Below are 26,305 nucleotides of genomic sequence, written 5' to 3'. Positions count from 1 at the left end.
TTAATACATTAATCTTTACATGACTCTGAAGTGCTTTACAACAGTAGTTTTCAGAGTATATCTCAACTTTGGTATTTGTGACATTGGAGTTGAATGACCTGCCTAAATTCATAGAATCCTTTTGGCATTTCTGGGAATGAGAATCTGTATAATCCCTGTGACTCTTTGAGCCTTAATAGATTCCATAAATCACACGCTTTGCAGAATTTTAAGCATCGTCTTTTCTGCTTTTGGTTTTCTAGAAGAAAATTCTAAGTTAGACCTGTCCGTGCTATTAATCGTATATGTGATACACACACACCCAGTGCTGCGATCTGATATGCATGTCCAGATCCAAATGTCCATTTTAAATGACTGGGGAGCTTTGCCTAATGCTGTGGGGTTCAGATGCGTGGATCAGGTTGCTTGGTGTATAAAATGAGCATACATGAGAAATAAAAATGCCACATAGTTCTATTAAATCTGTTTCAATTTTAACAGCAGCCATCGAGTCTTACTCCTTTTTGTTGTTTCTAAAAATTGTTTCCATAGGAAATTTTGGGAAAGGTTTATTGCCCTGTGTCACGAGAATGAAAGTCTCCACGGTATCACATTTGAACAGATCAAAGCTCAGCTGGAAGCTTTGGAGTTAAAGAAAACTTACGTGTTGAACCCACTGGCTCCTGAGTTTATCCCGCGAGCTCTTCGCCATCAGCATTCAGCCAGTACCACCAAACAGCAGCAGTCACCACCCAAGGTAAGGTTTTATTGATGATGAATTTTGTCCGAAAGTGGAAGTGAATGTGGAAATGCCTTTTGAGAAATGATAGAAAAGGTTTATGGAACAAGCTGTTTGTTTTACATTGGCATCAATACAATCACATATGAATGCCTGTCCCAGGGGGATCCATAGCATTTGCAAGTGAAAGCTCTAGGCTTGCATTTATAACGCAGTATTTAGCAATATAGCTTGGGATTGTCCAAGCCTGGTTTCTTTACTAAAACGTATCCCTTGGGTCACTCGGGCATGTTCATTGCCTGTTGTAATGACCCTGACAAACTTCAGTCGTGGATCTTGGTCTCAGTGTTCAGAGAAGTCGAATGAAACCCTCTGAGCCAGAAACAATCTCTATCTCACGCGGCTTGTGCTCTGCCTGTACCCTGACAAGCAGTAGGTTGATAGAGACCTCGACAAGGTGTATAAGGAAACAACAAATTGACAGCCAAAAGTGATTTGATTTAATCTAGAAAAATCACATTTAAAATTTAGGGACTTCTGTAAGATAATTATTGGATTTAATTGAATGTATGTTTTAAAAGAGTGGATTGCCTAGATTAACTCACGATAATGTCCTTCAGAAGACCAGATTTCATTAGCATCAAGAAGGCAGAGAGATTAAATTCCCTGGTTTTGTAAAAGCAGGTAAAGAAGCGATGAAAATACATAGCTTCCTTAAGATGATGAAGGACACTACATGTTGGAGCTTTTTGGGGGGTTGATATATTGGTAATTAATTCTATTTTAATGGTTCTTTGCAATTTAGTTCAAAATCATTTGAGTTACAATTCAATTAATTTTGGTTTAGAAATGCAACTAAAATGCAGGGTGTCAGCCTTGTGATGTATTCTGTTGTACAAGAAGGAAGGAACCTATGTATTTTCCATAGCTTTGCATTTTTTGTTGCAGGCTGTATCATTTAAGTGACATTTTACAACAGCATTTTGAGCTTAAACAGTACAAAAATGAAAGCTTTCCCTTTGGCAGTCTTTCCCAAAAGAGGGCTTGTAAGTGAGAACATTTGGTTTTCTTCATCAAGATGCATTTCTTTCTGAAACAAACACCAGATTTCTAAAGCATCCAGTCATGTGTCAAAACAGTAGGCTTACAGAAAATGGTAAATTAAAGAATTGTCTTGAAAAAGCCAGTGCTGCACTCCCATTTTTCATGAGTGCTTCAGCTTTGAGTGCATTTTCTTTAATAATAAAGCATCAGTATTTATATTTTTTGGTTCCTAAATGAAAGAGAAGTATTTGAAAATACAGGTATAGTACATTAGAAATAAAGGGGGAAGTGAGAGGCTTGTGAATAGACTGCTCTTTATTTTTCTTCTGGTTTGTTAGTAAACTAAGAACTTGAGCAGAAGTCAAAAGAGACGCTTTCGAACTGCCAGCCCTATATTTTCAGTCTAAAATCTTAAGTACTTTAACCATCTATATAGTAATTATCGTAAAATCCCTTCCTTCTGAATACAGTTTTCAGCTAGCATGTGCAGTAACAGAAGTAAAGCAAGCAGGTAATGCTCAATATTTCATACACAGAAAATGGCAGTGATAAGAAATACATTTCCCTTTGCTCAAGTTCTAAAAGCAGATGGTTAGCTTTGCTTATTTTAGACCTCCTAAGTACAATATTTAACATTAAAAGCTGAAAAATTAAAACCTAGTGCTGGTGTATTTTCTAGTGAAAAAATGACAACAGCCCCCACCCAGTCACAGTGCTTTGTGGTGTATGGACATCCGTGCAGTGAAAGGGATTTTGTCAAAACGGCACCTTCTTACTCATCAGAATTACTCTTGGATTTATGTAGAATCACAGCCTGGTGTGGGTTGGACCAGTTGAACTGGTACAGCTGGTTGAACCAGATGACCTTAAAGCTCCTCCAGCTCCAGTCCCTGCCACGGGCAGGGACCCCTTCCACTAGAGCAGCTTGCTCCAAGCCCCTGTGTCCAACCTGGCCTTGAACACTGCCAGGGATGGGGCAGCCACAGCTTCTCTGGGCACCCTCTGCCAGCTCCCCAGCACCCTCATAGGGAAGAGCTTCCTAATTTCTAATCTAAATCTCCCCTCTTTAATGTAAGGACATGAAAAGCCTCTTTGCTATTTATTTTTTAAATAAGAAAGAAACTTTCAATCCTGTCTCTGAGCACACGGCTGGTTTGGAGCTGGATACCTGTGGGCTGCTGTGCTTCGTGGCAGCCCTGTCTGTCAGGGCATCTGCCTTTACCTGTGTTAGTGTGGCTTGGCTGGGGGTGGAGGAAGCATGGAAGGAGAAGCAGTTGGATAGGCACAGCCTTTATTAAAGGTGATGTTGTGGAAACAAAGTTTTGTGAACTTGGAGCTTCCCGCAGGGCAGTTAGTGTGCACTGAATTAGGCTCTGAATTTTATAGCACTATCTCTGCTCCAGCTTTCTGGTCTGAATTGAGGCACTTAATCAGGATGAAGCATCATCCTGAACGTTTTATACACTCAGTGAGGACCACAGGTCTGATTAAGTCTGGAGAATAGTCTTGTCTCCTGTTGACTAGAGAAGGGGTCCTAGGAGTCACAGGGCTGTTGACTGCCTGAAGTCACCTGAATCTTGGTCTGAGTGTGCCTTAAGTGCCTCCATGTAATGTGGATTTTTATACTCTGAAGGTGGAACAAGTTTTTAGGGGAACCTCACTGTATCTTTGTTTGGAGAGCACTCCAGTGCTCTCAGTTGCCATCAGTTAAAGTGTAGGTGTAAGTATTTTGTAGATGGGTGGAGAAATGAACCTTGGTGTGGGAATCTTTGAGAAATTATAATGGTTAAGTTAATAATAGACTGCTAGAGTCATTAAGTCATCAAAACTATGTAAGTAAAAGACAAAAGAAAGCCAGCACCTTCCCCAATTTACAGATGACCCCAGTTGACTTATGTTCACCAGTCTGTGATACTGTTACATGCTGAAGCTTCTGTTCAACAGGACAGCTGTTCTTAAGAATTCATGTAATTATTTGCTGTTTCAGTTCTAAAAACATGGTGTCCATGAAATACAAGTGTGGTAGGTAGAACAGAGATTCGTTAGACACACAAGTTGATGCTAACTGACTGCAGAACAGATCAAGAAATGCCTTGTACTAACCAAAAGTGATTAAGACTTGTTGCTCCCCTACATTTTTAGACTCTTGCTCTCTTTAGTGAATAAACAGGTTTCTTTTGTTTAAGTACTGCAATGAAAAGCAATTATTATTTTAGTTTTCAATAATTCATTTTTAAAAGGAGAGGAGAATTCAGAGACCAGATCTTTCATCTGGTTTATGCATGAGTCAACATTGTCAAACAACCTGTCTTTGTACCCTGACTAATTTGCTCAGACTGCTGGAACACTGCCTAGACTTATCTCCTGAGCAAGAAAAGTTTTGCAGCATCAAAGGGGTTTTAGATTTATTTTACATTCATGAATGTACTTAGGTCCAGATTAAAGAAGTTCTTCCTATCCTGCAAAAGACTGAAGAGCATACTGCATTTGAATATGTGCTCACAGTTTATGAATGTTAACTAATTAGTTGGTGCTGTAAACTCACGGATATATAGGAGTTATAACTCAATTTTCTAACTTCCATTTCTAAGGACTCTACTATATGTGCTTTTGAGGGAGCAGTCACTGTGGGCCTGAAGTTCAGAAGCAGATACATGAAGGGTAGGGAGGCAATCTCTGTTGAGGCTGGGTGAGCAGTTGAATAAAACTGGTGGCAGCTACTTTGTCTCCAAGGTTCTTGAACAGAAACCTGGAGAAGAAAATGGAGCATGCTTCCAGTAAGAGCTGCATAAAAGAGGAGTACTGAGGGTTCTATTAGTGCTGGGTGCTGCTCCTAAAATAAGTGAGATAGCAGGAAATAAAATGGTGAGATAGGAAGCTCTAAAGCAGCTTGCTGTCACTCTCTGTGCATCTGAAAACAGCCCTTGGAGAAGGACTGGTAACGACTGACCCACTGGTTAATTGAGTTAGTGGGATTTAATGTCCAACACTGGGGATTCATAGTCTGGTGATGGAAGTGCTAGAGAATCGAATGTGTAAGACTAAAATGTTGGGCTAATATCTCCAGCTCTGTTTTGTATTTTAATTATAATGTTCACTTGAAATAAAAAGCTTTGGTTTATGTAAGAATGCAGTGCATTACTATTATTGTTTTTTCCCTTTAAAGGGCAAGGTCCATCATCACAACCAGAATGACCATTTCCCACCTGATGGAATTGGTAAGAATCTGCTGTTACTGAAGGAGTTCCTCTGAGCTCACACTGATTTGGCTTCAGTGAAGTTGATAGTTATGTGACATAAATTGTGTATCTAGTCTTTTCTCACTTTGAAAGCCTTTTACTACTTGAGTGCATTTGGGGAACATTGGACTGTTAACTAGACATTAGGTATTTCAGAGGTTGTCCCTTTATAGGTGTTGTGCACGCTGACTTAAGAGCCTTAACACAGCATGGTTGTTGGCCTCTTAGGAATAGCTGTGTTTGAAATTCATCATGTAAAATACTGTACCAGTGTATTTGCACTAGAGGGGTTATGAAATTATATTGCATGCATTGTTTTATGAAGTACTTTGAACTTAAAATTGTGCTGTCATATATCCAGATATTACTGATCATACTTCTGTAGTGTAGCATGCGACAGCTTAATAATCTTGTTATTAATTGGAAAAAGTATTAATTTAAAGGAGGATGGTTCTAGTTCTTGATGCGGTGTTGAACAGCTACTCTGACTGTCAGTGTGTTTAATGGGATGTTCTTTCACTGATGCAGTTACCAGATACTGTTTCTCTGTATTTTCTGCCTCTTCAAGTTTTTGAAATGGGATACAGGAATTGATTAATGCTTTCTCTTGGTGTACCAGACCTGTGCTGCTAGAGAGTTGCACACATGGTTTATAAAGATAGATGCTATTAGGATGAGAGAAGAAAGAAATGGTCTTCTTCATGTTCTGTTTTTGTATGTATATGTATTTGTATTTTCTTTCTTTCTTTTCAGTTCAGCCCAATCCTTCTGTTCTAATCGGAAATCCTATCCGAGCATATACTCCTCCCCCTCCTCCTCTGGGACCTCACCCCAATCTGGGGAAATCTCCAAGTCCTGTTCAAAGGATAGATCCACACACTGGGACAAGTATTCTATATGTACCTGCTGTCTATGGAGGAAATATGGTCATGTCTGTGCCTTTGCCTGTAAGAATTCAGTTCCTGTTTTTTTCCCCCTCATTTATTGTATGTATGAAAATGAATGGCAAAATCACTTGATGAACATTTTGCAGGTTTCTTCAGCCCACAAATATGTGGGCTTAGCTTGGCTTTAGGAGTGACTATGCAGAGGATGAGGACTTAAAAACATTTCTTCCACAAACAACTCCAGGCAGCCTAAAAGCAGTTTCTTGTCCATAGAATTTGGGGTGTTTTCTCAGTTCTAGGTTTAGGCACACCAGTGGAATCTGTCTCATCTGACTTGAGATACCTGCATCTAAGCAATCATTAATTGCTTAGTTCAGTTCTTAATCATCGGAGAGACACTGGTGATTCAGATGGAACTTGTTTCTCTTTATTGGCTTCATACAGTTTAAATTACCAGCTTTGGATGTCTGCAGTGCAAGGTGTCTGAAGTGATAAGAAAAATAAGCGTAGTGGGATGTTTTCCACTTCCAGAACCTCATAGTGAAGATCCCTAATCAGGTCTTTTAGCCTGCCTTTACGTATGGAATTTTGCATTACAAATAAAACTATCCCACTAAAATTTCCACAAGTTAAAGAAGCAGCCTCTGCTTTATTTCTAACCTTCACACATATTCCAGGAGGAAAATGGGGAGAAAAGAACAAAGGCTGCAGAAGGAATATTGTGGAGTATTATGTATGTGTCGTACACAACTCCTGAAGCCTGTGGGAAGGACATGGAACCCACACATGCAGACAGTACTAAATGTTGGCATATGGTTAATTTGTTTTATTAATAATTATGAGTCCTCTATTATAATTCAGGTTATGGATGCTGTATGGAAGGCTTGCTGTAGGTTCTCTAGTTTCAGTTGCGTGTCTCAGGTCATTGGCAGCTATATATTTTCTTTGCTAGGTCAAGGGATTTCCCTTTTTCCTAGCTTATTAGAAGTCTGCATTTGATGGATAAATCTAAATGCAATGAGAAGGCTAGCAGCTGTACCTTTGTCATGCTTGCTCACATTTTATTAATATCAAACCAAGGTAATTTAGAAAGCTCTGTCTTATTGTTCCAAGGTTAATATATTTTTTTTAATGTATTTCTAATCAAAAGAAATATATTAAAAAGTATTTTGAGCTCACCTTCCCTGAGGATGGATTTTTAAATAATGAAGTGGCAAGACCGAGGTACTAATGAGATAGTTACTGTTGAAAAGAAGCTTCTTGGAGATGATTTGATACTGTACAGATGCAGCAGTAGCCTAAAGCTAAAGTTCAAAGTGCACATTTCAAGGGCAAATACTAATTTTCAAAGAAGAATTGCATGGAAGTTGTTACACTTAAAACAAGTAGGAACTGAAGTGAAATGTGTTTGTTCATGTGAGATAAAATGATCTCTTTGCTTTGTTTAAGGCAGTTTCCATATCCAAGGTAAAAACCTGAGGAGGTTGTCTGCTGTCATGAGTAAAGGATGCTTTTTCAGCCTGAGTGTTGATGATTGTTTTCCTTGCACTCTCCTCTTATTCATGTGTTTTCCTCCTTTTAATAAATTCCCAACAGGGTGAGGTTGAACTAATTTGATCCAGTGCTGTCTTCTTTTGCATTCCTTTTAGGAATAACTTTTAAATTGTAAAAAATCTTGACTATTTTACATGCTTTCAGGAGGTGAATTTTACTTCAAATATTTAGGAAGGTGATCTATAATATACGTGTCACATAGTATAGACATTTTGGAGTGGCTGTGTCATTCTTGATGCTGCCAGTAGCCCTGTTAACTTCACTAAGTGTCTGTGGGTGCAGAAACAAGAATGAGTGTTGATACACAGTGTTTTGCCCAGGGTAGTCTTCGAGAATCTTTGCTTTTTGCCCTTTGCTGCTGGGACTGCCCTAAGTGCTCTCCCTTTCCACACCATCTGTACTTGTGTGATTACATTAGTGTGTCAGGTCATCTGATGTATGGAAAACTGACCTGATATCAGTGTGCTTATTACTTCATTTCATGTAGCATACCATAACAGATTGCATTATTTTTCTTGTTCTTTTAATGATGTAGGTACCATGGACGGGGTATCAGGGTAGGTTTGCAGTTGACCCTCGAATCATTACTCATCAAGCAGCTATGGCATATAATATGAACCTGTTACAGGCACATGGGCGTGGGTCTCCTATACCTTATGGCCTGGGACATCATTCACCAGTTAACATAGGACAGCAGCAACAGCTTCAGCATCAAGACAAGGAGCAACATGAACAAAATCGAAACGGTTAGTTGTTGAAATTGCATTGCAAATTGGTTTTGGTTTGGGGGAGTCTGTGCTTTAAATGGGGTATTGTGGAAAGGGCTTTTTAAATTTCTTTCAAGTGACATTGAGGGATCTACAGAGTTAGGGAACCTGTGATTTGCCATTACAAATAGAATAACTACGATACCGTGAGATTCAGAAGAGGAAGTAATCAAATTTGGGGGGTGGTGTTGAGGGTATAATTGGTCTGTCCCTGTTCTGCAATCCAGTAGTAACTACTTCTGATGTTGTTTACAATTAAGCTGGAAGAACTACTTAGTGATGATTAATGAACAAAGCACAGAGATTAAAGCAAAAGTGTTATTTGTGTAAATTGTATTAAATGTTTATGATGCTGTACAAATAAGTCTAAATTTTCCTGTGTCTGGGGAAAAAAAAGCAACACAAAATAATCAATTTTCCATTGAAACTAATTAATTTCTTGAATGTGCGTAGGTAAAAGTGAAAACACTGCTGGACCTGAAATCACTAAAATTCGAACACCTGAGAAGAAACCTGTAGAATCCAAGCAGGTGGGTTTGTCTTATTTGGGATTGTGGGGTTGGTTTGCTTGCTTTTTAATATTCTCTATTTTTAATGAGTTTCTTCATTACTGACATGTTTTTGTTTGATTTTTGTTAATGTGAATTTTCAAGGGTTTTCATTCTGTTTTTCTAGGTTGACTTAGAAGCAAATTCTCAGAATAGAAGCCCCGAGTCCCGTTCCAGTGTTGGTTATCCTAATGCTAAATTTCATCGCAAAGAGAACCTTAACCCCAGGCAGCTGAACCTCCATCTCACCCCACCCCACTCACAGTACGCAGTTCCCAATCGCCACTTCCAGCACCTGGCACAGATCCCAAGGCAGCCATATCCTCTGCAGCAACAGCAAAACCTTTTAAGTCAACAACAAAATCATTTGCCTGAGCAGCAAAACCAAATGCCCCCCCAGCAAAGCCAGGTAGTTCAGCAGCATAATCATTTGAATCAGCAGCCTCCACAACCTTCGCAGCTTTCCCCTGCTTACCAGGCAGGCCCCAGCCAATCTTTTTTTAATAATCCCATTCCCCACCGACCACATTCTCCTGCTGTAGATGCTGTGATTTCAGAACAACACCCCCCACCTATGTTACAAGAAGTCAGTAGTCCTTTGAGGCCTATTGCCCAGCACAACCCTGTTCTGCCAACCCACTTGAACAACTTCATTGAAGAGAATCCATCAGGAATGCCCTTAGGGGACACTTTAGGTAGGTGACTTTATTTAAATTCAGAGTGTGCAATTATAACTACATTGAAGTGAAAATGAAGGAGGTATTTACCTTTTCAGGCATATTGCTCAGAATTGGGTCATTGTTGGGTTAGTTTCCATAAGTAATGTCATTGAGCATAATTTGCTGCTTGAGGCATGTTTGAATATTCAGCACTTTATTAGAAGATCCATGTTTATATGATTTTCCATACAATTTAAATAACCAGGTTATACACTGCAATGCAGTTAGTATATAATAGGCCCTGGAATATACTGTATAAAAAGTATTCTTTTTTTTTAACATAAAGATCTTTATAAAGGGGCAGTAGATAAAATTTTTGTTTTTAAAACTATTTTTATAGATCGTATGCATGGAAATGTAGCTTTGGAAACAATAAGGCAGCAACAACAAGCCAGGTTACAGCAATGGAATGAACATAATGCCTATCTCAGTCAAGGCACTATTCCATATCAACACCATCACCATCCTCATCTACCACATCTTCCTCAGCAGCCAATTGGATTGCATCAACAGCAGCAAGTTAGGGCAAACTGGAAACTTGCCAGTAATACAGAAGATGAAACAGAGGCAACATATTCAAGGTATTTGTTTACTGAGTCATCAGAGCTTGTATAAAATTGAGCACTGGGCACTGCTGTAACACTGTGATAAGTGCAAGACACGTAAAAATATTGCTTTTTGCTGCTGGTATTATGAAGGTGAAAGTAGCTGACAGGCTGACTTACAACTATGCTTTTATTGTGTGTTATGTGTTGTTCTGTTAGCATATTGGGTAGTAAAGCTGTAGTGGAAAAAATACTTCTGTGGAGCTTTTCAGTGCTGAATTTATGGCATAAGGAATGGGTAGAGAGTAACAGCCTTGTGTTTATAAGAGGTGTCTGAGTGTAGTTAAGGCCTATTAAAGTTGCCAATTCTTCAAATTGAATTAGTAGCCTCAGATTTATATGCTTGAAAAGGAACAATCCAACCCTTCCACAGACACTGCTCCCCAGTAAAACCTGATCTTTTCTTCCTTTTCAAAAAGCCTTTGCTTTTAAAAGCAGATGTAAAAATAACGCTTATCTTTGAGATGAAGCATTAGGAGGCAAGAAAGGATGTTGAACATAAACAGAAAAATGGTTCCAGTGGTCATCAGCTTTAATCATGTGTATTGTAAAGGCTGGATTTTTAAATTGCCTCTGTTTACTGTCATCTCCCACTATGCTTTATTTTCCATCTGATTTGTTATAGTAAAGCATCTAAATGCTCTCTTACCTGACTCTGTGAAGTGCTGAATTGAATATTCTTGACCTTTTGAAGAAGTTTGGAAGTCTGTTGTCCAAGTGAGGGGAATCCCTGATTGTTCTAGGTTTTGCCTTTTGAAGGGTTAAAATTTTCTGTAACTGTGTGAAGCCTTTTACTTCGTATAGTAAAGCAGGAAATCCTTAGTTGCCTCTTTTGAGATAACAAAAAATGATTCTTCTGACTGAAAAGGAAATCTCAATTATTAAAACTTTGAGATGAGGTAGGTATTTCATCCAATTAATCCTCCTGTGCCTAATTTCTGATTGCTCAGCCAAAGCCTTTGAAGTTAGGGTCAGTAAGTGCAAAAATGAGTATATTTAAATTCAGTGTTTTGTGCTTTTGAGTTGTCTCCACGTCAGAAAGAGTGGGATTTCGGCAAAACATCTGTTCTTTTTCTTGATACATTTGTTCTGTCAATACAGATTCCAGGATTTGCTCAGAGAACTGTCACACCGTGATCAAAGCGAAAGTCGGGACTTAGCTGAAATGCCACCCCCTCAGTCAAGACTGTTGCAATACAGACAAGTTCAGCCCAGAAGCCCACCAGCACTCTCTTCTCCTTCCTGCAACTCTAACCACAGTGGTCACTTCCCTAACTTCACTGAAAACAGCAGAGACATTGAAATACCCAGTAACCCAGCATTTCAGCAGCATTTACCCCAAATATACAATCCCCCTTTCTCAATGCCATCTGAACATATAACCCCGTCTCCCTTGAAATACCTGCAACCTGATGGATCGTGGACTTATGCTAACCTACAGCAGAATCACCTTATGGGGCAGGGCTTTCATTATGGTATACCTCCATTGCCCCATAGGTCGCAACAAAACCCTTTTATACAGATACAGAATCATCAGCATGCAGTCGGTCAGGAGCCATTTCATCCACTCGCATCTCGAGCGGTATCTGCTTCTTCGCTCCACAGCTTAGAAGAGGTAGGCATTTTTGTCTGTAGCTGAAGTTGGCGTGTCATTTTAATATCAAATTATATGTTCAAGTGGTCATGAATGAAAAATAGCTCGCGTATTAAAAGCTCACACTGGGAATTTCTGAGGTAAAAATTTTCTCTGTTCACCCTGTATGTATTCGTGGTTCTCATCACTGCAGGTAAAATGTTTTCGCTACTAAACGGGAGGTCTTGGCCTTTTGACTGTTACTCAGAGTTTTCTTGCAATCACTGCTGTATTAGCTGCATGTCATTTATCTGGAGTGCAAATTAACCACATCCCACCTGGGTGAAAACTCTTGAAATGGCTCTCTGAAAAGTCAGCTTTATAAGCCAGCCAGTTGCTCGGTATTAAACTGTGTCTGAGTTACTTTTCATAAGAGCTTAAACAATACAGTTGTTTCAGCATGGCACAAAACCTGATTTAATAAATCCCACCTACCCTGAGCTAATTCTGTGCAAAGCCATCCTGTGTATCTGGGGGCTCAGAGTGTTGGAAATCAGTGCAGAGAGATGCAGATGTGCTTCATGAATCCAAGTCTAGCACAAACGCTTCCACGTCCCAGCTGGCTCTACCCGTCTCAGTCTTTTTTGTTCTGGACTTTTAAGGATGTGTGTTACGGGATGCAGACTATGCAAGCACATAAAACTAGGACAGGTCATGTTCTGAACAGTTTTTAATCCCTGTTGGAATCTGGAGTGCCAAGGAGTGTATGACATGTAGACGTGGAGTATGCTGGAAGCCAGGTTGTATTCCAGGAATGTCAGAATTGATATTCTCAGATAATCTTGCACTGACTGCTTGTAATCCAATATTGGTACCTCAAGTTAAGTGGCTTTTTCTGTGATACATTTCTGTCAAGGTTCTTACAGGAGCTGTGGGGGTATCCCTGCTTATCACTATCCCACATATTTAATTGCCTTTTGACTTGTGAAAATAGAAAATACTTCATTTATGTGCCTGAGCAGAATAACTAAAACTTCATTCCAGTGCATTTTACAGATTTCTGTCGTAGATCCAGAGAAGTCACTGGAGTCCTCAGGCCCAGCCAGAGCTGTAGCAAGGTTTGGTTTTATAGAAATTCTGTGTCTCAGTCCATTAAGCCATACCACCCTGTATAAAATCTAACACTGTGTGACAGCAGTTAATGCTGTCAGTAGAGCTGGACAAGAGAGCAATGGCTTTTCAGCAGAAATAAACTAATAAATATTCCTGTAGAGTTTGTGACAGCTCCTGCTATCCGAAGGCAAATAGAGTGAGCCTTTATGTAATTAGTACAAATTTGGGTTTGGTCTTATTTCTTCTTCCTTTCAAAGCATGTGACAGAAATGCCAAGCCCAGTAAAAATGTTTCAAGACAGAGACTTGCTTGTGAAGTTTCCGGGACTGCTAGTTCAGCTGGTAGGTAGGGCTGAATGCACAGCCTGAATACACAATGCTGTATTTTTAACAGAAACCCCTCATGTAAGGCAGGTGTCAGGAGAGACGTCGTGACTTTTGGTATCTTTACTAAAGAGTTTTCTTAATCACCATTCATTAAACTTGATACTTAAAAGCTCTTGCATGTGTTTAGTCAAACCAGATTTGACCTGCATATCAAAGGGAATACTTAAGTTACAATGTGTGGTCCTATACTTGCAAGTGTCCAGAACTTTGATAACCTCCTGACTGCTTACCAAATTGCCCCTTAAACTCAGTAAGACATACACCTTCTGGATGTGATTCAGGCAGTAACGTATGGACTTCTGTTGTTGGATATCCTCAAGAGAGAAGAGTGACAGGGTATCAAAGTGCTGTTCCCTTCATATATCATGATAGTGTGGCAGCTATAATGACATATTGCAGTTTTCTTTCATGCACTCTTTTTTCCCCCTGCCTTGTTTTTTGTGGAAGATAGAATAACAATACTGGGGCATTGCAAGTTAGTGATTTGATACTTAGTTAGCTAATTTTTTTAGGACATTTCATTAGGATGTTTACTTTTTTCCTTTACTAAGTATAGATTTACTACTATGACTTTATTATTTGTGCTCTTGTTAGTACAGTGCAGAAGGGAGCAAATACTGTGTTTCTTCCCAAAAATAAACTATAATACAACAGATTTGCTTTGAATCTTGAGAAGTTTAGAGTCCTTGAAGCCAACAGGTTGATAGATGGAGCTCTGCATGATCTATAGGGTTTATGGAAACAAGTAAGCTCTGTGGTTTCAGATAAAATTCTCTGTATTATTTCTCCTGAGGGCTCACACTTCTCCGGAGCATTTGTTTTGTGTGTACATGCACAAAACCCAGCATACAAATGTATGGTGCTTCCCCAAATCCTGGTATACAAGTCACTCATTTGTCCTTTGGAAACTAAGCTCCATTTTATTCCTCTCTACACTGTAATTGAACGTTCTCTCTTGCTCTCTCTGTGCTTCATTTGCTTCTGGGTAAATGCTGGGTACCTTCCTCCTCACACTGAGATACATCTCCCACGTAGGAGTGTGAGATGTAAAGGTTGATAAGAATTAAGGAATCTCAGTTGACACTTTTTGCACTTCCTTTAAAATTCTGTGCCTCTTTTGTGCAATTAAAATACCTTATCAGTGATGGCAATATACAACATGGAACTTGGATTTTTTTTCTAAATGCAAAGAAGGTGGCTTTGTTTTTTGTTGTTTTTTTTTTTATGAGACATTGTAGTGGAAAAACTGGATGGAAAAACCAGTATTTGATACACACAGTTGAACAAAAGGAGCAAAAGGCCTTTTTTTGTTGTTTTCTTGTTTGCAGTATGAACCAAGAGGACCAGGCAGGCCGTTGTACCAAAGAAGAATTTCCTCTAGTTCAGTCCAGGCTTGTTCTGAAGAATTAAGCACTCCTCAAGACAGTCTTGGTCAGTGTAAAGAGCTTCAGGACCACAGTAACCAGTCATCTTTCAACTATTCATCACCTGAGTTGTGGGTAAACTCCTCCTCATCTGCCCCATACCCAAACATTCCATGCAATGGAGCCAACAGAGCAGTTCCACCCCGGGAGTTGTTAGGTAGGTACAGACTTATCTTTGCTTTTCTGCTTCTCTCTCTGCTCTATCAAGTAGACTGTTTAGGCTGGAATAAGCAAGTGTGAATGGAAGGGTTGTTCGTTTGGTTGGGTTTTTCCCTTTTCACAAAATCTTTTCTGCCCTCTCTTCAAATCCTGAGACTAACTTAAGCAAAGATTTTTTGAAGTATTCCTTGTTTTAGTAGTTAAAGGTATGCTCAGAGTAATCCTGTTTTCATTTGCTGTCTTGTTTATGTTCCAGTATGTTGCTGGTGTCTAAAGAATGCCATTGAGTGTTCATCTGCAATACAGATTCTTGCCTTCTTACAAAAGTTACAGTAAACCCACATGTTCTCTTACAGTGGTTTCAAGTGCAACTCAGTTGTTGCTAAATGAAGCTAAGGTAACTGGTGGGCTTCATTTGCAAGATAGATTATTTGTTTCCAGAATAAATGATGCTTCTTGTTGATATTACAGTCTGGAGGAGAAACAACATAAACTGAATTAGTAATTTCATTGTATTTTCTAGTAAATTCTGGTACTTCATCAAAGTAATGATGAATTTTAAACTCACACCATGGAAGAATCACACAGGAACCTGGCTTCCCTGCTGGCAGTAGCAGTGCTGATTGATTTAGCAGAAGGAAACTAAATTAACTTTTCAGTGATTAAAAAAACCTGCAAGTAGGGAGTTGGAGCAGTGCAGCTATTCATCTGTTCTCTGGATTTTTGATGTTTGTGAAAAACAAAATTACCAGCATAGTGCAGTTTCTTCTCCGTGATTTTGCTTTGAGGATCTCCAGTGATAATTAAAAAATAATACTAAAAACGAGCAATCTTTGGTGTGAATATTAAAAACACTTAATAATGTGTAAAAATCGTTATAAGCTGGGTTTATTGTCCCTAAAGGTCTCATTGCTTTGGGTCAAATTTTATAAACCTGAAACATCTTGTAATTTCATAGTGTAGTAATTGTGAGTAGAAAGATGCATTGCAGAATGAATGAAAAAATGCTGTTTCTGTCAGCAACAGCACAAAGTGTTAAGTTCCTCATGTGAATTTTCATTGCCAAAGTGTGCAAATGTTATTTTACAAAACCATATTTAGGGCAGCCTCTTCTGGGCTAAGTTCAAACTTCAAGTTCAAGGCACCTCCTTCAGTCTGTATTTTCACTGATAATCAAGTTGTTGAATGCATGATACGTGTCATCAAGAGTGACACCCATCTCTGCAGTTGCTCTCTAGACTCTGTGGTTATCTGATAATTGCTCAGGAGCCCCAACAAGATTATGTTGGGATCAGGTGATACCCCATCTCCTTGCTTTAGTGTAACGGTTGAGAACATGTTTGTGACTAAATTCGTCAGAGGAAATATGTGTCTGTAAAGGCACCATATCTATCTGTTTGCTGTCAAATAGTTAATCCTAAACAAAAGGGGCAAGTTTAGATTAGTATCAGCATTTGCAGTGCAAATGTTTTGTGTTGTAGTTAAGCATGATTTCTGGTTTATAAATAAATGTATATTCAACATTGCCCTGTATCTGATGGTTTGTGCAAACAGATCTCCATTTTTATGGCTGTTGTGCTTTTCTGCTTTACAGCTCACTGGCTATGATGATCGTATTTAAAGCCCAGAAGTGTTTTATAGTGCTAAGGGTTAATGACCAGTAACTTCAGCATTTCTGGTTACTATTGATTTTTATCCACGAAATTAAAACCCATGAGAATGAGATGCTATGAACTAGTCCTGTGTTCATTGCTTGAGAGTGAGCAATCATGATGCCAGACTGTTCAAGGCCTTGTATTTCCCATACACCAAGAGATGGCTGTGGCACAAGTGCTCGGTTATCTCAACGTGGATTTACAGAGTGCAGGGGGAGCTGCTGTGAAATGCTCAGTGGTGTTGTATGCAAGCACTTTCCAAAATTGCAATTTGAGAGCTTGTTTCTTGTTGCTTTTTCTGTTGATAGCAAGAAAATGTTTGAAGTTCTTGAACAAGATGTTTATTTGGGATATTTTCTCCTGTTAGACACCTTTACCACACATAGCTTTCACCTCTGGCCTTGCTTGTCATTACTTGTCTTCTCTTGAGTGCTGTGGTTGTTTTGGGGAGGTTTTTCTGCTTGTGTTCTGGGGTGTTATTCTTTGGATCATAGCAACCCTAGCAAAACTGTTTTGCTTATGTTCTTTCTATATTCATTCTTCTATAGGTTGGATACTTTTTTATTACTTCATTAAAAACAAAAGCCTGTGCATGAGCCCTCCAGTGGGAAACTTAACGATATACTTCTGGTTTTTCTAGTTTTATACTCATTTGATGGTATTTTTTTGGGTTTGTGCACTTCAAAAATAACATTATACATTTAAAGATTGAAATAATTACAGGATATCTCTGTTGCCCAGCTCCTTAGCTAGATAGAATGTAGACCTGTATTTCAATCTCTGGCTATGTAAGATAGCGGAATTCTCCAGATAAAAGTAAGATGCCACATTAGGATTCAGGAAATTCACTTGAAAGCAGTTTTATAGCTATGGTTTAAAGCACCATTTTTTTTTGATAGTTACAAGGGTAGTTAAACACAGAGCAAGAACATTATCAATTAGCAGGAATGCATTCAGACTAAAATGTCAATAATTATTTGGATGGCATTCAGGAGTCAGAATTGCTGTTTGAGAATGAATTATATATGGTGCTGTAAAGTTTAATTTTAGCCTATTAAGCTCTAAAGCGAGAAGAATGAAATGCTCTTTGTGCTGTCTCAGTGGATAAAGTGTTTAAATTAGAATATATCCCTTTCTGAAGCAGCTTACCTTCGGTGCCTCTGCTAAATCCACCTGTGCAGAATTGCAGGTTCAGTGTTACAAACTCTGCGGGTACACACACCTGGACAATCTCTTTGATAACGTCTGTTGTCTTGGCATTGCTGACAAGGATAATACATGAGCCAGTAGTTGGGGATGAAGCTAGATAGCATAATAAGCAGAAATTTCCTAGGACCTAGAGTGACTGAACACAGAAAATTGGTGGTTGCAGTATCCTTCAGTACTTTGGTGTTACCATAGAAAGATTTCGACTGAATATTAGGATAAATTTCTTCACTGAAAGGGTGGCCAGGCATTGGAACAAGGCTCCCCGGGAAGTGGTGGAATCACCATCCCTGGAAGTGTTCAAAGAAACATGTAGATGCCCTTGGTGACATGGTTTAGTGGTGGACTTGGCAGTCCTGGGGTAAAGGTTGGACTTGATGATCCCAAAGGTCTTTTCCAACTGAGCTGATTCTGTGTTTTCCTAAGTCTGAGCTGTTCATTTAGACAAGCTGTGGTTTACTCCTTTCACAGCTCCACCGAAGACGGTCAAGCCCCCAGAGGAACACCTGAAGGCCGAGAACATCCAGCTATCCAACTCCTTCAACTACAGCGTGCTGCAGCATCTCGGCCAGTTCCCACCTCTCATGCCCAACAAGCAGATCGTCGAGTCGAACAGCAACAGCCAGCAGAACGCTGGTGGGAGCAAGCCGGTCATGTCCTACGCAAGTGCTCTGCGGGCTCCACCAAAGCCCAAACCTCCTCCTGAGCAGACAAAAAAGAATAGCGACCCTTTGTCTTTGTTTCAGGAACTTAGCCTAGGTAGTTCATCAGGTAGCAATGGCTTTTACTCCTATTTTAAATAACCAGATTATTTTTTTTAGAGAGAATTTAATTTTTATTTGTGTCCGTAGATCTAAGATAGTTGGGGCTTCACCTGTAGTTGCAACTATTCCCTTTGTTTATATTAGTAACTATAGCCTCACTTAATTGCTTTGCTGCTAGACTTGCAACTAATTTGGGGGGTTGGTTTTTTTCGTTGTTTTTTTAATTATATTCCATTATTTTGCATTGTTTTGGACGCGGGTTGGGGTTGGGTTTTTTTTTGGAAGCTTTTCTGTAGGAAAACACCTGTTATTTTTTAAGTTGTGTAACGTTACTGATCTGTTGCATTAAACTAGCAGCTGAGAGGTTCTTACCTGTCCAACAGAAAAAGAAAACAAAAAAAAGAAAAAAAAAAGGCAAAAAAAAGGCAAAAAGACAAAAAAAAAGTTTGTCTAAATTGTATTTAAGAAGATTGTAAGTAGCATTTACATTTATTCAATAACATTAGCATACTATGCTGGGTTTCTGTACCAGAAATGGCCAGTTAATGTAAAAATGTATGTTATTTCTGCTTAAATTCATTTAATTTTCTTTCTTTTCTTTCTTTTTTTTTTTTTTTAAATAAAGGTGCAGCATCTTCTAAATCCTTTCAGTTTTATCAGCTTTTTTGTGAAGGGATGCTGCATTCTCAGACTTTTCTAGTTTTAGATTCTGTATGATGTGGTATTGTATTTTCCATCCACCATAGGGTAAAGTGAAGGCATTCTTTGCGGACACCTTTGCCATTGTTTGGAAACATTCAGATAAAAAAAGTATTGGTATACTTTAAAATAATAAAAAAAAAATAAAAAGGAAAAAAAAAGGAAAAAAAAAGAAAAAAAACCCTAACAAAAAAAACCAACAAAGAAACTCTACATTTTATTTTTGGACAAGCTGGTAATAGAAGCTTGTTTGAAAAGTTAATTTGATAGGTTTTTTAAATGAATCATGAAGCTGAAAATAAATTTTTAGGTATGTTGGTGCTTAGTAGATTTAATAACTATTTTAAAAAGGACAAAAAAAATGCGTGATTTTAGTAAAACTACTCTTTTTTTTCTTTTTTTTTTTTGTTGGTTTGTTTCAATTTTTTTTTCCACTATGCATGTGTAAATGTTTGTAATCTGGCTTCTCCCCCCCTCCAGTGGTATAAAGAATTGTGCCGCTTGAATTCTTTTTTTCCTTTCTTATCTTTTTTTTTTCTCTCTCCGGTAAAACTTTTGGTACATTATTTGATGTTTACATTAAAATGTGACATTATACAAGGAAATTCAGATATTTTGCTAACTGTTTTGTTTGAGGAACATCATTAAAGAAGAGATTTAATGTTTGTCAAAGCTGTATCCAAATTAATCGAAACCTTTGGGGGATGAGGACGGTTCCCAGGTTATTTTATCTATATATGAGTTCTGCCAAGTTCTCCACAAACCTGGCCCCTGAGGAGAACAAGCTGAAAAGAAGAGAATTCTGATTATGGGCTATTTAAAAATTAAAGAGATAAGTGTGAATGAAAACTCGGAAGATGAAATTTGTCGCTGAAGATTTCAGGTCTTGCACACTGTTCGTACTTTAGCAGCTGGGGAGCTAGCGAGGGGGTGTAGTTTCCCCAGATCCATAGTCCTCCTTTTACACTTGAAGTAACTTTAAATCTGGGAAATGCATTACAGGGACTGAGCTGGGTGTAGCTGCAGTATTCCTCCACTTAATAACATGCAAGAATTAAAGTTGTAGAGCTGCGTGGGGGTGATTTCAGATTTCTACAGCTGTCCATGGGACACCTGACTAATGAGCAGTGGCTGCTGCTGTATTCAATCAGATTTTTGCTCTGGTTACAATCAGGGTTATTATTTCTTTTGCATTTGACTTCATGTTTTAAGGCAAGGGTCTTTATGTAATGGGGTTGATTTAAACTCAGTACACTGCAGAGGTTTGCATATAAATTTTTTATTATAAATCTTTGCTGGTTTATGATTCAGAAACTTATCTGAAAAAAACTTTTTGCTGTAAAAAGAAGAGCACGCGTAACTCCTTAATTTATTTCCTATATGTCTATACCAAACAAAAGATACTGAGGGAGGGGGAAGCCCCTCGCCAAGTTATGCACTTCAGCATATGGCATCCAATCAAGAGGACCCAAAAATGAGGAGAGGCCAAATTCCACAACCTTGAATCCATCAAAACTACAGTTCAATGGGATTTTGCCAAGCTGACGGGTGCAGAAATAGGCCCATGGGAAATTGATTTGCAAGGGCCGGGTGTGTGCTCAGTCTAAGTTAGCCTCAGTCTTTTTATTTCAGCGGAACGGTGCCAGTTCTCCTCAACGGAGTGACTGGCGCTGCTCTGAGAGAAGAATCTGTGTGCCTGAGCGTTGTAGTCTGTGAAGAGTTCTTGATGAGATGTGCGAGACTATGACAGAGGAGAGGTAGGGTTCAAATGCACTTCACTTCGCCGAGTCGGCATTGTAATTTCAGGGGCTTCAAAATCACTCATTTATATGGAGCAGTCTTTTGATTCTGTTCACCATATTTGAATATTAAAACTAATAAACATCACTTGTTAATTTACTGCTATCTGTCAATTAGTTAAGGGGGAGATGGTTGCATCTCACCACGTTTTATTCATGTTTTACACGGGCATTTTTACCTGCACTGAAAATGCTATGGTTCAAGGAGCATTTTCTCTCTTGATGAAAATCCCTGCTGGTTTTGGTTCTAACTTTTCCTAAGCGCTCTCACCCAGGAATCTGAGGATGGGATGGCAGAAATCCTCAGACATATTTTCTGCTGGAAGATGTCCTCAAGTATAGTTTGTGCTGTTTTAATTCTATAGGCATTCCCGACTGAGCAGAACGTGAACGCTGCCCTTCGCTTTACAAACCCTGCGAGTACCATTCCTTACTTTGATTAATTAGTGTTTTGCTCCCAGCTTTGTCAAGTTCAGCTGTTTTGGTGCCTTTTTTTTGCAGAGATCCTGCTTTATAAGCAATTCTTTTGCTATGTGTGTGATATCTCGACTGTAAGTAGCACTGAGGACGCTGTGCCTGCCCACTTCGGCTCTCCTTTGGAGTGAACTCAAGCATATCAGAATCCGCACGTTTCCAGAGCCATCAGGCCAGGATGCTTCATGCTCTGCCCTTATCATCGTTCAACTCATTTCATTTGTTTTGTTAGTTTTTTAACTTCCTGGTTTTCCTGGAAACACTGCAGACAATTAACTTGTCAAGGCAGGTGGGGATGATTTATGGTGCCTATAAAATTTGCACATCATATTCCTTGACATGAAATATGGGCTGTTTGTGTTGGTATAGCAGTGCTTGCTCCAATGTCTTTTTGTGAGCTATGTCAGGAGCAAGGATTCAATCATTCAATTCTTTTGTAGCTCTTTCATTCAAGGAAAGGAAAAAGATCTACAGCAAGTGCAATGGAAGTGTCAGGTTGGGGGGGGTGGGTGGGTTTGGTAACTTTAGCTTTGGTTGAGAAATGTTTTCATGAAAAGTTTCTATCTCATTAAGGATTAATAGATGCTTCTGATAAATGACAGAAGCTGCTCTGTGATCTGAATTCTCCCAGGCTAGTTAGATGATGTCAGTCCATTTTCCATAGTCTTGCTCACTCCTGAAGGGCAGATGTTTTCATGACCAGCTCAAGCCATCACGGTGCTGCCAGTGATACTAGTAATGGTAGATGTAAAGCTGGACTCAAACTCTGGGGTGCAGCCCTACCAAAACAGGCTTGTGCTGCTCCTGCTGTTAAAATGAAATAGGCCAGAAACCCATGTTCATTCCCTTCTCTGCGTTTTCTTGTAGAAAGCAGGGAAGCTGCTCACTGCCTGTCTAGCTGCAGAGTGTGCATATGTGATGTCTGTATAGCTTCAATTTATGTTCAATAGCTCCACTGGAGCCAGAAAACCCATCAAGTATGACAAAGCAAGAACAATCTCATCCTCTACTGCAGTCAAAACAAAGCCATGACGCTCTTTTCTTGCCCTTTGGTGATAATAGAAAGGGTAAATAATTTAAATGGATGCATTTAAAGCAGGTACTGTTGGTGCATGCGTGTAGTTTATGGTACAGATTAATACTCCAGTATTTAAGTTACAGAAGTAATACAAATAATTAAACTATAAAAATCATACAAAGGGGCACTGTCCCACCATGGAAAGTGGAAGCTTCTTTTAAATGCAGTTTAAACTGAGGTTCATTCTGTAAACAGTTTGTGCACATGGGACAGGTTCCTGGCATGCGAGTGTCTGACTGTCACACTCTGGATGGAGCCCAAGGGCTCGGTGTTAATCCCCAGGGCCCTCCTTGGGGCTGGCAGGACACAGTTCTGTGAGCAGCCATCTCTTGACATCGATGACCTCTTATATCAGGTATGTTCCTTAAGAGCTATCAAGGCCAGGAGAGAAAGGGTCTCTGTGCAGTGGGGCCAAGGATCTCATTGCAGGGAGAGGGGGGGGAAATTCTCCTATCTCTGGGACTGTCTGGAAATCATTCCCACAACAAAAATAAGGACAAAATAAAGACAAGAAAGAGGTGATGGCCACAAGGCAGTGAGAGTGGAAAAGGGTCAGGAGCTCCTTGTCCCATGCCTGGCCGGGGCCAGGTTGTTGCTGCTGCGGATGCGGGCGCTGCAGATGGATGCTGTGCCGAGAGCTCAGCTAGCTGCGTGCTAACCAGGCAGTTCTGCTCGTCAGAGTTGTTAGTCTGGCACCTTTTCTGCACATTAAATTCACACCACACAGCATTTCAAAAGAAGGGAAGCAGATTCTCCCCGCGCCTTGTGCCTAACGCAGATCCTGCTCTTACATAAACAAAACTCTCCATGCCTCCTCTCGCTCTGGGATTTAACACTTGGCCTTTGCAGTGTGGTGGGCAGGTACCAGCAAGAGAAATCTCACAGTACCGTGTCGTGTGTGATACCCTGAGGCACGCTGGTGTGTGAGCCCTGAGGAGGGGATGGGCAGGGATGTTGGTTTATGGAGGGGCAAATAGCATGTACCCGTTGGAGCCATGACCAAAGGTGTCTATGGGTCTGGTAGTGGCAGGACCAAGGCTCGGGGTTTGATAGTGTCTGGTGGTAGTTACTTGTTCCGTGACTTTATTTGCCTCTCTCCTCTCTAATTTCTTTGTGTCCCAAGCCTGTGTGTGATTCTGTTGGTTGTGTAGCATCTGGATTCCCATCCCTGTTTCACTCTGACTCCTGCCAGAGAGGAAGTTTCTTGCACGTTTTCATGCTGCTTTCCCAAAGTTTTGGTGGCCATTCCTTGCTATTAGCTCAGGGAATGACAACTGACACTGGTTGCAGCTCCCCCTCGATGTTCTAGTCTTCTTTTTCCTTTAGAAAGGCCAATTACTTTTATTAACTCTCTCCTCTCCCTGGCAGACAGATTTTGATATGGCAGAGCAAACCTGCTGCAGGAGCAGTGCCTTTCCCACTGTGAATGCCAATGACCAATTTAATGGATGGGTCCTTTATCAGCGTTTCTTAATACCTGGAAAAAGCAAATGAAGTCATCCACATGCTTCTCAGTCTTGCAGGGACCGTACGAAGTAGTGAGTGATGAACAAGCCTCAACTTAAAGCAGGCAGAGGATAAAGCTCAGTGGGTTTAAGAGCTTTAGGAGGCACCAAGCTCTGCCGCCGGAGTTGCTGTCTGTGGGTGTAAGGTCTCACTGCTACGAGCTCTGTGTTTTCTCTGGCTTGTGAGTAGAGTGAGCCCAGAGAGGCTGTAAAACCTCCGGATCCAGGCCAAACCACGGCACCCACTTGGGATCTTTCCATTGCCCTCACTGGGGTTTGCATGAGGCGGTTCAGCACTGACCCAAGGTGGAGCATGCATGAGATGGGTGAGATGTTCTGGGGTGTGTTTATCTGAAATGTGTGTGTCTTGCTGTCGAGTATCACGAAGGAGAAGTGAGCAGCTCCTTGGCTGGGCAGCGAGTTGGTCCATCAGGATAAGAAGCCACCTAGAAATTACTTCATCCCAGAAGCAGCATTGCAGGAGAGGGAGGGATGGTGTGGATGAAAAGGTGTGGATGGAAGACTTCCTGTGGGCACAGGACGTGCCATTGGTCTGCATGGGTGATAACCTTGGACCCATGTCCCCAAACCTTGCTTATCTCAACCCATTGCATGTCCACGTTGGGGCCATTTTGATGGTGATGGCTGAGCTGGGAATGTTTTGCTTAGATCCATTTGCATTGTGTATGTTTGGATAGATCCCAACCTGGGTTCAGCTGCGGCAGGGGTCACGCCAACACCTTTCTTTTCTGTTGTCACATGTAAAGGATCTCCCTAGAAACTAACCTCTGTTTTCCTGAACAATGGAAATGCAAATGAAGGATGTCAGCTCTGTACCCAAAAATAAGATTTCAAAACCATTTAGCATTTCACAGTGACAGCTTGAAGACTCGCACTTGTCTCTCATGATGAGAGACAGGCAGAGGTCCCCAGCTCACACTCAGATCTGAGCACTAGCGACTGATTTATCCCAAACTTTATAATATATGTGTTATTTGTAGTGCTTTTCAACTTCAAAGAGCTTGAAAACTATTAATGCAAGTGCACAAAAGGCTTCTGTTCTTGCTGCCACTCTACGGGGGGGGGGGGGGGGGGAAGATGGAGATGTGCCTGAGTCTGGTGGGGAGTTGCTTGGGCTCAGTGTGCCTGGATGGGGTCTGCCTGATGGCAGGGCCATGGGCAGCCCCTTGATACTAGTGCAGAATTGCTGTATAGCTTTTTGAACTGCTTGGACAAGTCATGATTTCAGATCTCTTCAAATTGATCAGTTTTTCTGTTCCAAATTCTGGTTTTCTTCAGAATTGTGAACAGCCAAATGCGGTGGGAAGGATGCTTCAGCCCCCTTCCCTCCTGCTTTTTAAGTTTTTGGGTGTAAAAACTACATGTAAAACATACACTTTTCCTCCTGGTGCTTGGGGGACTGTGGTGGTGCGAGCGGCTGGGTGAACACATGGGGTTTAGGGACAGCCATGGCACAGCACCACAGGGGCTCTGCAGCACAACTGGCCCTGCAGCATCCCAGCAGCGGTGCCTCGGGGGTACAGTTCTTCAGGCATACATAAAGAGCCATGCACTTCTGTAGTGTTTTCTTTGCAACTCTCCTGGGTGTTTCAGCCTAAATCCTTCTTTCTCGGTAGCTACCTTGAAGGATTTTACCTAAAATGTAGTTTTAGATATGTATGCAGTGAGCAAAGCATAGTAGTCTTAAAAAACCCATTCACAACAAGCGAATGAGAGCTCCATGCAGTAAATACCATCCCGAATTCCACTGTCATCCTGGACCGAGCAGAATTTGATGGGCCGAGTGATTCATCCATCAGTCATTTTTCCAGAAAATCATGCTTCTGGAAGATTATGCTTTTTATTAAAGGAAAATATCACTCTTAGTGTTCAGTACTTCCTGGCTTTGCTATCAAAGTTGAAGCAGAACAAAAACCGTATCTTGCAGGGGTTTTGTGCTTAATTCAAAAGAATGGAACTGCAGGGTGTAAATTGGTAGGAGAAAATTTTATCCCAATGCTAGACAAAGTTTTTGGTTTGTTTTGGGGGTTTTTAATCCTGTATTTTAACAGTTTAATAGAACAGCAGAAGGATGTCCAAGTTATTCCAGAGTGGTGAGCTCACTCTTCTTGGGGAGGAAGAGGAGTACAGCATGAACAGGGAAGTGGACACCCCACGGAGCTACAGTTTCCCCCGTCTATTTCTGACTAAGTGAGGTGTCGAAGCCCAGTATTCCTCATCATTTCCCTAAGGAATCTGTGTTCTCTACGTCTCACACACGGATTTTCTCCCAACTGCATTAGGACGGGGATCCCCAAAGGGTCACTGAGCAGCGCCATTCACCCACCGCTCACCATGTGCTGAATCCTTTTTCTGCTCTCTTTAAAAA

The 26,305-nt window shown here is 40.3% G+C and overlaps 1 protein-coding gene across 6 annotated transcripts in view; it reads left to right on the top strand.

Moving 5' to 3' along the window:
• HELZ (helicase with zinc finger) overlaps window positions 1-20,959 on the top strand; it is an 87,728-nt gene extending 66,769 nt beyond the window's left edge. For all 6 annotated transcript variants that reach the window (XM_061455277.1, XM_061455279.1, XM_061455281.1 and 3 more), the window contains 10 exons: window positions 532-736; window positions 4,929-4,980; window positions 5,755-5,948; window positions 7,978-8,188; window positions 8,663-8,739; window positions 8,885-9,452; window positions 9,817-10,057; window positions 11,183-11,696; window positions 14,482-14,734; window positions 18,069-20,959. In XM_061455277.1, the coding sequence (XP_061311261.1) occupies window positions 532-736; window positions 4,929-4,980; window positions 5,755-5,948; window positions 7,978-8,188; window positions 8,663-8,739; window positions 8,885-9,452; window positions 9,817-10,057; window positions 11,183-11,696; window positions 14,482-14,734; window positions 18,069-18,400 (2,647 nt within the window). In that variant the 3' untranslated portion in view covers window positions 18,401-20,959. The remainder of the gene's footprint in view (window positions 1-531; window positions 737-4,928; window positions 4,981-5,754; window positions 5,949-7,977; window positions 8,189-8,662; window positions 8,740-8,884; window positions 9,453-9,816; window positions 10,058-11,182; window positions 11,697-14,481; window positions 14,735-18,068) is intronic.
• The last annotated feature ends 5,346 nt before the right edge of the window (window positions 20,960-26,305 follow it).

The sequence above is a fragment of the Pezoporus flaviventris genome, unplaced genomic scaffold, assembly GCF_033815535.1.
Source record: "Pezoporus flaviventris isolate CSIRO_AGI_PZ_B2104156 unplaced genomic scaffold, CSIRO_AGI_Pfla_v1 ptg000020l, whole genome shotgun sequence".
NCBI classification, from domain to species: Eukaryota; Metazoa; Chordata; class Aves; order Psittaciformes; family Psittacidae; genus Pezoporus; species Pezoporus flaviventris.
Note: the sequence above shows the minus strand (reverse complement) of the source record. Positions and strands in the feature narration are given on the sequence as shown.